We start from the raw sequence: 16,726 nt of genomic DNA, 5'->3' as shown, positions 1-16,726 counted from the left end.
TACCTCTCATGTGTACATCGTTGCTAACACTTTCTGCCAGAGCTAGAACACAGCCCAGGCAGTCAGACAGGGCTATATTTTCATTCACGGCCAAGAATCCACTGGATTCGATTCTTAGTCTGTGGGTAGGAAGAAGATAACTTAGGTTCAGCTTACCCCACCCAGGGTTCTTACCTCCACACAGTTGTCACAGACGCTGCAGTGGGAACATCGAGGAGGACGGTAGAAGCGGCAGGTGGCACACCATTTCATGCGCACCTGGATGCCCTTGATCTCCACTGTTTTGTAAAGGGGAGCTCTGAAGTCATCTTCCTTGTCTTCATCCTCTTCAGCTGTAGAGAGTAAAAGTTAATGAAAAAATGACTACGCTAGAACTGTACTAGGCACTAGGGATGCAGTGATATTTAAAATATGGCCTCTGCCTTCGAGGAATTCAGTCTAATGGTGAGAGAGACTAGGAACTAGTAACTCTAATACGGTGAGATCAGCTCTATATACAACACTATGGAAACGCAGATGAGGAAGCAATTTATTCTACACTGGGAAATGAGGTTTAAGAATATGACTCAGAGGTGGCTCTGATATGGATATGCTGATTTTCTTGGTTTACATATTATATTTCAAAAGAAATAGACACTTTATATATCAAAGTACATCTATAATGAGTTTGCATAATAGTTCAGTATCTACAAGTACACGACTGAACTACAAGAATCCGAAAAAGGAAGTCACGAACTAACATCAACCTTTTTTCCACACACAGACACCCTTGCCCAAAAGATCATCCCCTAGTTCCCTATATACATTTCAGTACTGTTTCTTGGCTGCAGACATTCTCTTTACCTGAATGCCCTTTCAATTCTCAGCTATCAGAAACTCACCACCCCACTTCAAAACTTAAAGGACATCATTTGCCTTCTCATCTATAGTGTGCAATTTTCATTTTTTATTATTAATCTAAAAAAAACAAACCCGTGAGAAGGAAAAATTAAGTAAGTGATGGTACAGGAATTAAAAGTTTTCAAATGTACTGACTTAGGGAAATGCTAACAATGTAACTAAGTGAAAAAGTACAAGGTAAAGAACTGTACAAACAAAAAGATCCCATTTTGAAAATAGAAATAAAAACACACACATATATATGCTACAGATTTATGGTATATATAAATAAACATTGTATGTATAAATCTTCACAATATTGATTGGAAGGAAATATACCACAATGTAACAGTAGTTATGTCTGGGCTGGGAAATTATAGGTGGTATTTATCTTTTTTATACTTTCTATATAATGAATATTCACTACTTCTTAAAATCGTTTTTAAGGAAAGTTTTTTAAAGGAAAAAAATTCAAATGCTACTTATATTGAAATATCTGATTCTTCCACACTATCATGTATCAGAAGTGAGCTTTCTCTTCTTAAAGTACTACAGTTCTGATTACTCTTTAAAGTTACCACAGTGTATTTATTTATGTAAATGTCTTCTCTATCTTCCCTTCAAGACCGACCTATTTGACCACCATAATAATCATCCTAAATGACCGTATCATAAAAATCAATAAATATTTGATAAATGAACATTAAATTAAACACTCATTAAAACAGCCTTCCTTGGCTTTAGGGACTCAAAGCACCTTTTGTTAATCTAAGCTGTGAAACAGAAGTCACCATGCACAGTGACACAGGCTTTGTGAGCAGAATGAATTTCAGAAAACCCTCATCTCACTGGAGTTGCTCTCCCAATCCCACCTGCCTCACTCGTACAAGGTAACCTCACATTTGAGAGAAAAATGAGATGTCATCAGTAACAACCATCATCGATTCTCTTTCTATCTCTTATTCCACTAATGCTGGTTGGTCCTCACTCTCACGGCCTAGTCCAGAAACAGCCTACTTCTGTAAGCATAACCCTCCAACCCGCAGAGGGAAGCACCTCCTTCTTCCACGTGGTCACTCTTCAGTTCCCCTCTCTCATCACCTCTGCTTCTCTCTCCCCTGGTCCCACCTCCTCAGGCTGTCAACATGCTCAAGTCTTCTGTATCATAAACAAGCAAACAAGACTCCTCCCTCTGCCCTAAGTCCAGCTTCTGCCTTCTCTGCTTAACTTCCTGAAAGAATAATCTTAATACTCATTGACTCTGCTTCCTCATTTCCTATTCACTGCCTTCCAAACCATTATTTTGGTTTTGGTAATTTAACTGTCTCTCTCCCGCATTCATACATAAACACACTATTAAAACTATTCTTGTTGGGAATTCCCAACGGGTTAGTCCACGGGTTAGGACTCAGTGCTTTCACTGCTGGGGCCTGGGTTCAATCCCTGGTCGGGGACTAAGATCCTGCAAGCCATGTGGCCAAAAAAACCAACAATGAAAACAAAACCAAAAAACAACTAGTCTTGTGTGTGTGTGTTTTTTTGTTTTGTTTTGTTTTGTTTTGTTTTTGGCCGCACCACGCGGGATGGATCTTATTAGTTCTCCAACCAGGGACAAACCCGCGCCCCCTGCAGTGGAAGTGCAGAGTCTTAACCACTGGACCACCACGGATGTCTCAAACTATTCTTGTTAAGATCACTAATTTCTTAGTCACTAAAACAATGGCAACCCTGAGTTTCCATACTACTGGACCTGATTTCTGATATTGCCAACCATGAGCTACTTCGTGAACTTTCCTTAGTTCCCACTTTGTCCGGTTTATCCTCCTACTAACTTTTCTTGCTCAATCCCTCTTCAGTGGCTGCTCCTTCTCCTCATTATTAAAATGTCAATGCTGGTCAGGCTGACTTTCGTTCTTTCCTAATCTCATTCTACTTTCTGCAGCAGTCTTACTCCTGTTGCTTCAAATACTACATGGCTGAGGACTCTGCCATGAGTCTGACTACTCAACTGCCCGTTGGGTAACTACCTGAATGATCCATTAAGTATCTCAAATTCAACATGTCTAAGATGCTCTGTCTTCCCTCCAGACCCACTCAACAGTCCTATAACTTGGGTCTTGGTTCATAAAGAACGAGCATACAACCTATCTTTCAGGTTAGGAACCTTGGAACTACCCTAGACAATTCCTTCACCCTCTCACTCTCCCCTAGTAAGCAATTAGTAATGAAAAATTCTGCTGGGTCTACTAATGAAAAATCTGTAAATCCAGCTTTGAATTCAAGTTCTCATCTGGTCTGCATTATTGCAATAGCCTCCCAAAAGGTATCTGTACATTCTTATGAGAATTATTATTGTAAAAGGAAATGTGATCCTGTGATTCCCCCAATTAAAGACATCTTGCTGTCCAAAGGAAGAATTATAATCTACTTAATTTAGCACATAAAGTCTTTTACACTTGGCTCTGGTTTATCTCTTGCCCCTTCTGGCCCCACCATGCATTCTAACTTCCACCCACTGAATTCTGCATTTCACAGCTACAATTCAGTATATGCTGCTTCCTCTTCCTAGAATGCCCTTCCCTTCCATCCTCTACTCGGTAAAGTCCTTCCTAGCCACCTTCAGCAGCATTTCCCCAATTTATCTGGGTAGATGTAAGTGCACTTTTCTAAGGTCTCAGAGAACCTTTCTCAAGCTTCCACTACAGTTTGTTATCACACTGTCACTCTCTAATTCATCTTAGATAGTTTCAAAACGAGTAACAATGCCCAACCCATGTGCTCGAAATAAATTTCTGCTGAATGAGTAACTGAAAATCAAAGAGTTGAGCCAAAGTGGATCAGATGCCTAGAAGTTAGGACATATATTCCTAAGATCCTGACTTGCTTTTCATCATTAGACTATAAAAGTATCCCAAAACCCAAGACTCCTAAGGCCCCAGACCAAATGTATCAATGTCCAAAAATCATTCTTTTTCAAAGGCACTAAGATATTTCCAGGAGAGAGGAGGGAGATCTTACCTCGAGGGAAAATCCCTGGGTCCATGAAGGTGGCCATGCTGAAGTTGGCCAGCACAAAGAGAAAAACAATCGCATTGTAGATGGGCACTGCAGGTGACACATAGAGGCTTAGTCCTGGACAGCTGCACAGATAATAAAGAAAATGAGGGGCTGCCTCTAACACTTTGACACCAACCACATAAAAAAATCTATAAAGATTCAGGGACTTCCCTGGTGGAGCAGTGGTTAAGACTCCACACTCCCATTGCAGGGGGCCCAGGTTCAAACCCTGGTCAGGGAACTAGATCCCACATGGATGCAGCAACTGAGAGTTCGCATGCCACAACTAAGGAGCCGGCAAGCTGCAACTAAAGACCCAGTACAACCAAATAAATAAATAAATATTTTAAAAAAAGATTCAGTCCCCATACCTATATATAAATCTTGTGTGGTTCACCTTTGAAGTCTCAAATTATCTTTATCCTTCCCAACAAGTGGGTCTAGTTTCCCACAGAAATACTCATGTTAGGACTTCCCTGGTGGTCCAGTGGTTAAAAATCCGCCTGCCAATGCAGGGGACAGTCAGCTTCGATCCCTGGTCTGGGAAGATCCCACATGCCGTGGAGCAACTAAGCCCGTGCGCCACAACTACTAAGCCTGAGCTCCAGAGCCCACACACCACAACTACTGAAGCCCGCCCGCTCTGGGGCCCGCAAGCTGCAACTACTGAGCCCACGCACCACAACTACTGAAGCCCGCGTGCCTAGAGCCCGTGCTCCGCAACTAGAGAAGCCACCGCAATGAGAAGCCCGTGCACCACAACGAAGAGTAGACCCCGCTCGCCGCAACCAGAGGAAGCCAGCGCGCAGCTACAAAGACCCAATGCAGCCCAAAATAAATAAATAAATACTCATTTTTGATCAAGGTACAAAACTCATAACCCTTTGCGCTAAAGTCTGTGTTCTTCAAATTCATTCTTACCTCGTGGATCTTTCCACATGTTTTGGCCTCTGTCCTTACCTCCTTTTAACCAGGCACAAGAGCTAGGGACTAAGTATGTAACTGACACCAGCTGCATTCCCTTCTCTGGAACAGCCTGAGGCTTCTGGACCCCAGCCATGCCCCACTGACCTGCACATTCACCCAAAGCATTGGACACCACCTGCCTCTCTGGCTTCTCTTCCCTCCTCCCAGCTGGCTCTGAACTACTCTCAACTGCCTAAAGTCTCTCCAGATACATTATACATCAGATATTCCTGAGAATTTTATTCAACTAGAGGCTAGTTCTCAAGGTAAAGAAAAGGAAACCACTCACAGGTAAGGAAGGATACCAAGACACAGGACTAGACCCTGAGATGAATAAATGAAGCAGAAGAGTGTAGGAGAAAAAAAAGGGAAGATATCAGACCAAAGCAGCCCCAAATCCTGCAGGAAAAAGAAACTGGCCACACATATCCAATATTCCACAGGGTTCAAATCAAGAGATATGCTTTAGGTAACTTTTCCTTGACAAAATAGTGACCTAGTCCAGGATTAAGCTCAGTTTCTGTCGGGATATATGTCTCAGGAATGCTGCAAGAGCTCTCCCTTTCTCTGAAGATGGTTCCTGGGAGCTGGAAGTGTCAAAAGAACATCTGATGTGCCGCTTGCTTGGTCAGTGGTATCAAACACCCTCTCTCCTGTCTCAGCTCAGGAAGAACTTCCCATAACAAGACAGTGGCTAAATACCCTAATCTGCTTTGTGGCTGAGAACTTAATCTCCAGAATGAGGCCAGCATCTGTCCTTGTTCCCTTTATCTAGACCAGCGGAAGGAAAGGAAGAGTTCACTGAAGGAAAGGAAGAAGGGGCCAGGAGAACAAGACAGCAAATGACTCCAGAGAATTAATCCACAGCAGTCCTGGATTCTGTCGAAAGGTGATCTGCCTCCATCAAAATAAAAAGCACAGGGCTTCCCTGGTGATGCAGTGGCTAAGAATCCACCTGCCAATTCAGGAGACACGGGTTTGAGCCCTGGTCCGGGAAGATCCCACATGCCGCAGAGCAACTAAGCCTGTGCGCCACAACTACTGAGCCTGTGCTCTACAGCCCACGCGCCTAGAGCCCGTGCTCCACAGCAGGAGAGGCCACCACAATGAGAAGCCCGTGCACTGCAGCAAAGAGTAGCCCCTGCTCGCCACAACTAGAAAAAGCCCACACGCAGCCACGAAGACACAGTGCAGCCAAAAATAAATAAATTTTAAAAAATAAAAAGCACAGCCCTGAATAGTGATTCAGGACAATTCAAAACAACTGAGCTCCTCAATGAAAACCTAATGATAAGAGGTAAAACTGATTGTCACAAAGCATCTCACAAGTCTTTACCAGCACCATCTATTTATTCAAATTCCATTTAGCCATTCATTAAAAAAAAAAATTTAAGTAAATATTTATGACGTGCCAGGCTTTTAAAATAGTAATTATCAATTAACTCTGCTTCTCTTTATGGGTCAGTACATAATTGGGAGACAAAATAATGAAGCGAGCGCGCAGGCAGTGATTTCAAGGAAAAAAGAGACCTTCAGTCACAGCTCTAGTTTTATTCTACCGAAGTCTCCTATGGAAGCCTCTTCCTCTGGGGGTTCTTTCATTCAAAAAAGATGTCCCCATACCTTGGCAGGGTTTGGGGTGGAATACAAGCAAGAAGGCAAGAGTCTTTACACAGCCCCACCCAAAGCCTGACCTCCTAGGCTCCTTAAGAGGGAGGAAGAGAAACTGAAAACCAGTCATCCAGGTCAGAGCACCTCCCTAGCACTTAGCTGTCACTTCAATTTCCACCCAGGGAAGAGGAGAAAGGGTGACTCACTTGACTCCTACAGCCTGGGAAGAAAATTAGAAAGGAAAAATAAATGAAATCCTTAGAACACTGAGGTGTCCGTGATTTAAATGTCTCATTCCTAGAATTGGCTACGTGGCCTCTTGAGCTTCTGAAAAAATAAGGGTACCTCCATCTCTGAGGGAAACTAAGGTGAGTGAGGATGAGACATCAGCCCCCTCGCAGGCCCAGATGTCAGTCTTTCTGACCCCACTCTTTCTCCAGTTTCTGCATTTCCAAACAAAGCAAATCACTCCATTTCTTGGACAGCCTGCCAATGACCTGCCCCTGGATAATGAACTTTACCCCTACAACCTTCTTGATATCAACCCATCCCAGCTGAAGTGTGTAACTCTAGAATCAAGTTCCGATATGTGCTGCCAAAATAAAGCCTACCCTCACAGTGGCAGTATCTGGAAATAATGCAAATAACTCAACTTCACAGGCAACAGCTGCTCCTAAATTCAAGTCAAAGACCATTGCTTCCGACCTGAGCACTCTGAGGGAACATCCCACCAAGGAGAGGCCCGTGAGATCAAAGCCTGCTCCCGCTGTAGCCCACGTTCTGCTTGGCTCCGAGAAAGGCTTGCTGTCGCTACAGTACTGTGCCAGATTCCTAAGTGGCCACCCCAAGGGGCCCATCTGAATCTGTTGCCTCTGATGGACGGAGAGGAGGGCTGAGCTGAGGCGCTGCGGGGCTCTCGTCCTTAGCCGAGGGCGGTAATCACAGAGCTCCGAAGCAGAGGGCGCGGCCGCAGCCCAGAAGGCTGGCTGACTCTCGGGTGAGACTCCCAAACCGACACCAGCCCAGGGAGAACAGGCGCTTCTGCCCATCCCTTTAGCACTCCTGTTTTCAAGGCCACATAAAATCGGGAGAGTGTGTTTCAATACCCACACTCCTGCAAATCTGTTTCCTAGCCCTCTCTAACTCTGCCCATTATAAAAAATGGATAAGTTCCCGGTAAGAAAAATAAAGTAGGAGTCAAGAAGCTTTGGATTTTAACCCTGTTTTGACCAATGCTTTGCTATTGTAGCCTTAGGCAATTCACAGGGAACTTTCCAAGCCTGTTAGGTCAGCTACCTAACACAGGTACAAGAATGAAGGAGACAGTGTCTGAAATGAGCCTAGAATTCTTCTTAAACCAGCTGGTTTAACACTGAGCATTCGTGGGATAGAAGAAACCCCAAAAAATACATTATTAACTATCTCCATCATCATCAATTATCATTCCAGCTCCACCTTCATCCCTAACTCCACTTCCTCTCCTCTGAACTACTAGATTCAAGAACATTTAACAACAGAGGCACTTCGCTCCTAAAGAACAGGTCTCTGCATTCCTCCCACGCCTAGCACATACTTTGACTATGTGTATGAACACTGTGACTAGTGTTCTTCGGTGGTGAGGCAAAGGCTAGAATGAATATCCCACTTCTTGCCCCTGGGGATCCTCAAGATTCCACAGGAAAACAATCTCTCCCCTTCTAGTGGGTAAATTTCTCGTAAAAGACTTGATTTGTCCTGTCTTACCAGACTTTCAAGCAGCTGGGTACAAGATATAGGACTTGGGTGCTTATTCCTGGGTGAGGAAACAACGTGGGAAAGAAAAGAACAACCACCGCTCAATTAATGCCCTAAATCACGAGGCTGTTCCCACTCAAATCCGGTGCTAGCACCTCTGCAGTCATGAAAAAAAGGGCCAGAAGGGAGAGTCACTGAGGTTGCCCAACTCTGTGGATAAAATGCTTGAGAGGGGACAGAGGCAGAAACTGTAACGGAGAAAGCTCTTTCATGGATGGGACACTGGAAAGACCATCATGGATTTCCGGACAACCCTGACTTATCCTTCCCACAGAGCATCACCCCCATGTCCTCCCCATCAATTTTATTTTATTTTAAGATTTTTTTTTTTTGATGTGGACCATTTTTAAAGTCTTTATTGAATTTGTTACAATATTGCTTCTATTTTACGTTTTAGTTTTTTGGTCGCGAGGCATGTGGGATCTTAGCTCCCCAACCAGGGATCAAACCCGCACCCCCTGCATTGGAAGGCACAGTCTTAACCACTGGACCACCAGGGAAGTCCCCACCTCATCAGTTTTAGAAACAGATATATGGAAACTAGGTGACTTAACTCACAGCTCAAGGAGACTTTTGGGGATACAATTCTGCGATTTATTTCACATGGTATTGCCAGGAGCCCTAAGAAGGTCTCAGGGGTCCCCAGGAAGGCAAAGAGGAGATACCCATTGTCTGGGCCTCTATGCACCAGCCTCACTTGAACCAGAGCAGCCCTACTCTGACATTTTAAATACTGGGGTTCCCCCAAAAGATCTCATTTGAAAATTTAAAAAGGTCATATTGCTTAAGTAAACTGCTCTAGGCCAACTTCCTCATGATACACAGAAGAAAGGGGTCCACAAAGGTTAACAGACTTTACCAAAATCAGCCTGCCCCAAACAGTGCTTATTCCTCTCACCTGGCACTGCCCCACTGCCAATCACAAAAGGAGACTAAAGTAAGCCAGATGAGGGTCCAGGCCCGTTATCTTAAATGCAGTGTCTATTACCTGATGGGGACCAGGAGGGTTGCTTTAGCAGACACTCTCCTTCCCAAATAGTGAAGAGAAAAGAATTAACACAGGTTCCCCAATAACTCCTGCCTAGTTTTAGTACTGGACAAATCCTATAAATGAGAGGGACGGGGTCAAAGGGGGAGGCCTCAACTGTTGTACTCGAGCCTCTCTGGGGCAGAAGAGGATCACCATTGTTTCTGATGACGAAACCCAACTCATAATTTCTGCTCAAAGCCTTCCCTACTTGACAACCAAACACGGAGGGTAAATTGTTCCTAACTAGTGGACGCCCACATGCCTCCACTAATTATGTCTGCCACCTGAAAGGGCTCTTCCTCCCACTCCCAGTCCTATAGGTCCCCAAGTAATTCTCACCTGGGGTTTATACTGACAGAAGAACACACAGTTGTAGCCTAGTGAAGAGAGCAGGAGGATGACGAAGTAGCTACAGATTTAAGGCCCCAAATAGGAGCTGCTTCAAAAAGAGCCTTCCTCTTGTCTCTACTTGAAACCAGTAATTCTTTTTTAGGTGGTATATGGTTTTAAACATAGAACTGAACATCAAAAGGGACAGAACAGTTCTGGAGAACAGTGGTACCTCAGCCCAGGTGTATACTTGCAGAGGAACTGCTATGGTCAGATGGCGAGGAAGAGATGGGAATTTCAGAGGTACCAAGAGCTAGGTAAGATAAACAGGGTATTTATGTCCCCCCAAAGTGGACAGGGGAAAGCCTAGGGAGGAAAAGACAGCCCAGAAACGTGTCCTGAGGGAACTGCCAGGGAGAACTCCAGCTAAGACTTAAGGCTCTTCTAACTTTGGGTTAGAGGCAGTAATTCCAAATAGGAGTCAATACTGTCCTCCAAAATTCTTTGTCCTAGGGCTGAGAGACCATGGAAGAAGGAGGGCCCCCTACTCTTCTAGCATCAGGCAACGGGGAAGTAGGTTAAATAGCTTCAACTATCAGTTGAGAAAATGTCTATGTCAGGACAACCTTTTGTGGCAAAACTGGTATAACCAGCCAAACACTTCCATGCTTCCAGACTAACAAATTAAGAACAAGGTTTCTGCTTGTCCAAACTCAAGAGCGGATGGGTTGAAAGAGAAACCACTTAACCAGTTCCCCAAATTTCCTAACTTCCGGAAGGCTTTGCCTCTTAAAGGAAAACAGACCCTCCCCAATTAAACAGGTCTAAGGGTGTCAAATTGGTGTTGTACTTATCCCTCCCGACACAGCACCACAACAGCTACAAAGATACAAAGATCCCATATAAATGTCCCTTGGTTAAAATGCTGGTTCCACTTAGTGGTCATAAGAGCAGAAACCAAAACAAGTCTGACACTGAAGACTCGCTCCTCCTTATGGGTAGGAGTGGAATCCTTGAGGGTTTCAACAGGTACGCTCAGGCTGAAGAGCTGGGGGCCAAAGAATCGATGACTTCTACTCTTCAGAGGAAGAGGTGGGAAGCAGGATGATGGCCATGCCTTAGGTAATAGATTCATTCTTTCCCTGTTTAAGAACTAAATAGGAAAACATCATATTTACTTTACTTTTGCATTATTACTCTTTTGGCCAAACGACCCATAGTTTTTAGAATTCCTTCTGGCACCAGCAGCTCCGTCTGGGTGGAGGTGGCGGGTGCCCCTTCCCTCCTATCTCAGATTTAATTTCTGCCTATACCCAGCAACTCCTGCTCATTCATCCTTCAATGACTCCAAACTGCTTTTATTCCCTACCACGCCAATTCATTCTCTTCCTCTTGCCAGCAACCTCACACGGGCTCTAAACAGCACCCCACCATTAGGTCTGAGCCTGAATCACAGCAAAGTGAACTCCCCAGAAAATCTAGCATGCTCTGATTGTTCCAAGAGCTACAACCGGAACACTAACTCAATGACTCAACAGTTTAAGGCTCAGAAGCCTGGTACTTGTTAATTTATAAACAGGTAAGGGCAAAGACGCTTGCCAGGTAATCAACAGCTGAAATACCAGGGAAAAGGAAAAAGATGTAAATCACTCACGTCTCCTCCAGTAACAAGCAGATGAACAAAGGCTGAATATCCTAAGTGGGAAATCTTTCGACACCAACTGTTTTTCCTAATAGGACCAGGGAATGGGAGAAATGACTGTCATTCCCTTCAGCAGGAACTAACGTAAAGGAAGCCTTCTAGAACTCTCTTCCTAAATAAAACTTGCCCTTTCCCAGTGGCCTTCACTTCTCCAGCCTTCGGCTCTTAAGAACAGAGAAACCCATGTGAGTAACACTAAGAGCCAAAACCATCTCACTGGCACCCCTTCGAGATCAATTCTGAAATTCTCCAGTGCTCCCAGTCGCCCAGTCTCAAATCTAAGCTTCAGATACCCTGGGGAAAGGCCACTACTTTTTGAAAAACCTTTCATCTAGTCCAGTTCTCTCACAGAACTGACTGCTTAGGCTGCTTCAAGACTCTCTGGTGATTCCCTCCCATTTCCTTCCTAGTGCAGAATCATCTAACGATGAAACTGGGTAGGAAAAGATGAAGACATCTGTGATTTCAAAGGAAGGGAGGCAGGGGAAAGTAGAGGAGTCAGCCGAGTAAAATTCCTAACAAGGTCCAGAGGGTAGGCCTGTTCTTACTCTTGTTGCCGCATCTCTGGGATCTGGATTTACCTGTATCAGACCTCAAACTCTCCCAGTCACTTGCCTTTGCAAGTAAGTAGCCAAACTCAAGAGGAAAAATACCCCCTCGCCTCCCATGGAGCTCCCCCACCCCCAAGCATACCACCACTGGGAGAAAACTCACGTAAAGGCAAAGAAGAGGGTCGTAGCTCCCACTAAGAAGATGGCGGCCGCCGAGACTGGAACATACTTGCTGGGTTTGAATCTCTTTCCAGACTCCGCGGGCATGTTGGAGCTCTGATGGAAGATCTGCCCTGCCGCATAGCCCAGGCCCACACAGCGGCAGAACAGACAAGAAAATGGGATGAGGGAGACAACAGCCAGAAGAGTACAGAAGGACACCAGGGAAGCAGAAAATTTAGAATTATCACCCTTCCCCCTCCCAAATAAAACCAAAGGTCAAAAGATCTCAAATGAAGGAAAGCACATGGGAGGGGGAAAGGTGATTCCAAATGATGAATAACCACCTCCCCAGAACAAGGCAGAAGGAGAGACTAAGAAACACAGCTGGTACAGTTTAAAAACCGGAGACAAACAGCAGGCTGTACACCTGAAAGTGGCCGCAGGTAGAGAACACGGGCAGCCAGACAGGTCAAGGAGCAGCTCATGGAGGGAGGCGAGTCTTCAAAAGGGAAGAAGGGGAGGATATCAGGGTAGGACGGAACACTTCAAGCAAGGAAAAATTCTTCGGGGGAGATACTACAGAACCTCCACGACTACCACACTTCTACAAAATGTGAGCAGCACCTAAAAGGTGTTTCTATTTCAATCCAAGAAGGAACCTGGCGCCCCTTCCAGCTTTAAAGAGAAGCCGTTTTTACTGCAGTCTTTGTCCCTTTCAGGCAGTTTTCTCAATGCCACCACTCCCACACCTTGACTTCAGGGCTTGTGGTCTGGCAATGGTGGTTTAATTTTATTTACTTTCTCTTGATGGTTAAAGCTGGGCAGCAGCTGTTACAAGGTTGAGTTGTAAATCCTTTTCTTTGAAGGGGGAGGGAAATCAGAGCGAGAGAGAGCACGCAAGCTTGCCTGTCTTCAGTCTCTCGTTGCTCCCAAACGCTTTAAGGGCTCCTTTTCCGATGGAGTTCATGAAAAACTAAAGGGAAACGTATAATCCCCGAAGCCATGTTCTTCCCAATAAGCAAAATAAGATGAAGAAATCAATTCCACTCGATGATACTCTTAAAAGCTACTGTGGAGGAAAGCAAAGTTCCAAAGAGGTCCCTGTTTCCAGGTTAGTCAACGTCTCTGATCTTTCTTCTTCAATCTTGGGCTTTCTGGATGCAGAGTTCAACTGTGTTACAGTGCCTCACCTGGAGAAAAACAAATATCAGAGAAATTTTTTGATGGCATTTCTTAAGACCAGCAAGGCTAAAACCCCACAAGCTACTCTGTTAAAAAGTGCCTTTTGAAAGAAAGATGATTTTCTACTTCACTATGTGTATGTGGGAAAGGACTGTGAATTGGGAGGACAATGGGTTCAGAATTCTTCGCTCTTCTAAGTCCTCTTCATATTGAAAAAAGAAAAACATGGCTTCAGCTGGCCTAGGGTCATCAAAGAACTAGCTCTTGACACAGATGGGGCCCATCTCACCTGACACATATGGGCAGTAACAAATACCAAGAATATCAAAATCTAAAAACAAACAAAGGCACAGCAGTGAACGGCAGTCCTAGAAAAGAGACTCGTCTTTGAACAAAGAGAATATTTATTGCTACAATGAAAAAAGAAAAAAGTAGGACAAAATTAGGACAGTCTCATTTCCTTTCTGTGTATGTCTCTCTCACTCTTACCCTTCTATACTTTTTAGTTATAACCTTAAAGAAGCAAAAGCTGAATTTCTGGTCTTCTGAAATAACTCATGAAAGGACCTGGATGAGAAATGTCCCTGCACTGAAAGGTGAGATGCCCTCTATGAGAAGCTGAGTCAACAAGAGGCGGGGGGTGGGGGGGTGGGGGGGGGGCTGGTCTTCTTCCCAATTCAACAGTTTTTTATTCCTACATTGGCCTATTAGGAAGTCAAGTGAGCCCCACCTTCCCTGATATGATTAAAAATAACAATTATTTCTGTTGATGGCAGTAGCAAAATAACATTAGCACTTTGGATTTTATACGATGATGCTCTTCTGCTTTTCATCTAGTGATCGCAAAGCATTTAACTCATTATCTGGTGACACAGTTCCTTATCCCACTCGGTAAAATTGAAGGCTAGAGAATGCCTGAGGCCATTCCACTGAATGACTTGAGCAGTCAGGTTCAGAACCCAGGAGTTCACAGGCCCCTTTGCCGACACAAACCCTTTCTACCTCTTTCTCATCCACTACACTACCTGCTCAGTGACGATAACTTGGAATCTGCAGACCAAAAATTTTACTTAAGGGCTCTTTCCACCTAAGAGGAGTAATAGCTTCCTTAATTCCAAAGGCTGAAATTAAAATACCAGAAGTTTTGAACAGTGAAATATGAATGTACCCTGGAATTTAGCACTTCCTCTCTTTTCTGTGGCATGAAAGGCTAAGGCGCCTTCCTTCAAGATTCATTCATTCTCTCTCTCTCAAAAAAAAAAGTTTTAGAGGGCCAAACAGCATTATTCGAATAGATTGATTCCTACAGGAATCAAAGCCCACCTTCCTGAATTTAGACTTAAGTAACTTTGTTACCAATGAGAAGCAAATCCTTGCTTTACAGGCAGTACTATTAAAGTAAACTTGCCCCCTCAAAACCCCAAAGATTAGAGAAGATGGAAAATTGCACCGCTTATATTTTATCTAGGGTAGGATATCATTTAAACACCATATATTATTTCAGATTATATTTTCTGACAAGAGAAAAGTCACATGGGCTAATACTGCCAAAGTAATTCAGAGTCATAAAAGGCCACGGCATCTAGGGAGTACGATACTGGGAAACAAGATATCAGTGTCTCAGATGTTTAGGGGATATGCATTAGAAATGACAAGACAAAACCTAAGAATGTATTGGGTATAATAAAGATGCACCAGGCTTATCAGAAGGATGTACTGTGAGTAGTAGGGATGAGACTGCAGGGTGAGTGTGGTTCATCAGAGCCAGCAGTCTGCATCCACACCAGTATGAGAAAGGTGTACAAGAATGTGTATGACACATTTCAGGCTTAATCTATGGAACAAGAATATGTATATATAAAACAAACTATAGAATATGTGGTTTCAAGGCTTTAACAAAGGTTTAATACAAGTACCTCCTTAAAGGGGTAAATGGACATGGCAGCATGCCTGAGAGCAAAAGTATTGTTTGTTGAAATAAAGTGGTAAAATAGTATAATATAGTAAATCTGAACACACTTATCAACGTTTCATGGAATAATCCATACGTCAAGATACTGGCTGAAGAGTCAAAAAGACGTTTAATATGGGTATTATCATCTTATACCGAGGTACCAAAGTACATGGCAATATAAATCTTGTAAGCATTTAAAGAACGGGTGATCATGAATATTCTGAAGAGATTTAATATAGTACACAGGGATACTGGGATAAAAGGACAGAGATGCGAATATAAGGTCAACCTAGACAAGATGGCACTAACCAGTAAGTGAAAAATCCAAGGCAGAAAAACGGTCTAGAGTATAACATATAAGTGATCCTACACCTCCTTTCATAACGTTGTCACTTTCTTCCTTCTCATTTCAATGTTTTCATGCGGCCAAGTGGGTAAAACACTTTCTGCCCTGTCCCATAACAGATTCCTCCTATAGGTAAAAAAATGGCAAATATATTCGAGTTCCCACTTGTAAAAAGTACAAAGTACTAAAAGCGTGGAGCTCCCGGCTGGTGGGGGTAGGGGAGGAAGCGGACGGATGCGAAAGAACAGGTAACAGGATGAGGCTTGAGCCAAAATAAGTATCAGAAGAATGGGGCGAGGGGACCTGAAACGCAGGGAGGGAACAGCACCCAGCCCCCAGCTCGGAGCCGGGGCACTGAGAAACACCTTATGGGGCACGGCTGGCCGAGACAGAGAAGACGGAATCCGCGGCAGCAGGGCCCACTGGGGCTGCGGGAGCAGGCTGCGAGAGGCGGCTGAGCCTCGGGGCGCAGGGCCGGGGGCGGAAGGGGCGGCGGCTGGGCACCGACAGCGGAGGGACCGGTGTCCCGAGCTAGGACCCGGCGGCCCGACACTAACCCGTTCTGAGCCCCGGCAGCCGTGGATCCCCGGCCTCTACTCGTCGTCCGTTTCCGGGGCCCAAGGGTCCCGCCGCAGTTGGATGACCCGGCCCGGGGTAGGAATGGGGCCTCCACCTCCCCCTCCTTGGTCCCCCTTCCCTAGAGGTCACTCTCCCCTCCCACCTTCCTGGCCCGGCACTTCCGGTTCCGCGAGGACCCGTGTCCCCAGTACTCACCCACGGCGCGGTTCCCGTTACCGCTGCTGTCGTAGTCGCCGCCGCCTCTCAGCAGCGCCGTCCGGCCTCTGAGAGGCAGCGCGCGGCCCCCGCACGCTCCACGCCAGCCCCGCTCCGCGCGCTCCCGCCCAGCGACGCTTGTCTTCGAGTCGGCGCGCGGCCGTTGCCCTCAGTGCCGGGTCTCTAGCCCTCCCAGCGTTCTCATTGGCTCCCTGTCCCGGGCGCGCGCGACATCTCGCGCGGGGCACGTTTCTCTCATTCATGCGGCTCGCGCCGCCGCGCCCGCCCCCGCTCACTCTCCCATTCACCCATAGCCCCCACCCCAACTCCGCTCTAGGGCGTGCGCGCGCACCCCGGCGACCGCGGCGACCTCGCGGCCTGATTGGCT

General features: G+C 45.3%; 1 protein-coding gene across 1 annotated transcript in view; it reads right to left on the bottom strand.

Annotated features, from left to right (window-relative positions):
• Positions 1-16,726, bottom strand: part of ZDHHC5 (zinc finger DHHC-type palmitoyltransferase 5) — a 22,391-nt gene extending 5,665 nt beyond the window's left edge. The window contains exons 1-4 of the mRNA XM_059070453.2: positions 16,339-16,726; positions 12,084-13,272; positions 3,898-4,019; positions 175-332 (exon numbers count right to left, since the gene is read on the bottom strand). Of these exons, the coding sequence (XP_058926436.1) occupies positions 175-332; positions 3,898-4,019; positions 12,084-12,187 (384 nt within the window). The 5' untranslated portion in view covers positions 12,188-13,272; positions 16,339-16,726. The remainder of the gene's footprint in view (positions 1-174; positions 333-3,897; positions 4,020-12,083; positions 13,273-16,338) is intronic.

The sequence above is a fragment of the Kogia breviceps genome, chromosome 7 (genome assembly GCF_026419965.1).
Source record: "Kogia breviceps isolate mKogBre1 chromosome 7, mKogBre1 haplotype 1, whole genome shotgun sequence".
Taxonomy (NCBI): domain Eukaryota; kingdom Metazoa; phylum Chordata; class Mammalia; order Artiodactyla; family Physeteridae; genus Kogia; species Kogia breviceps.
This window is presented reverse-complemented; position numbering and strand designations above follow the sequence as displayed.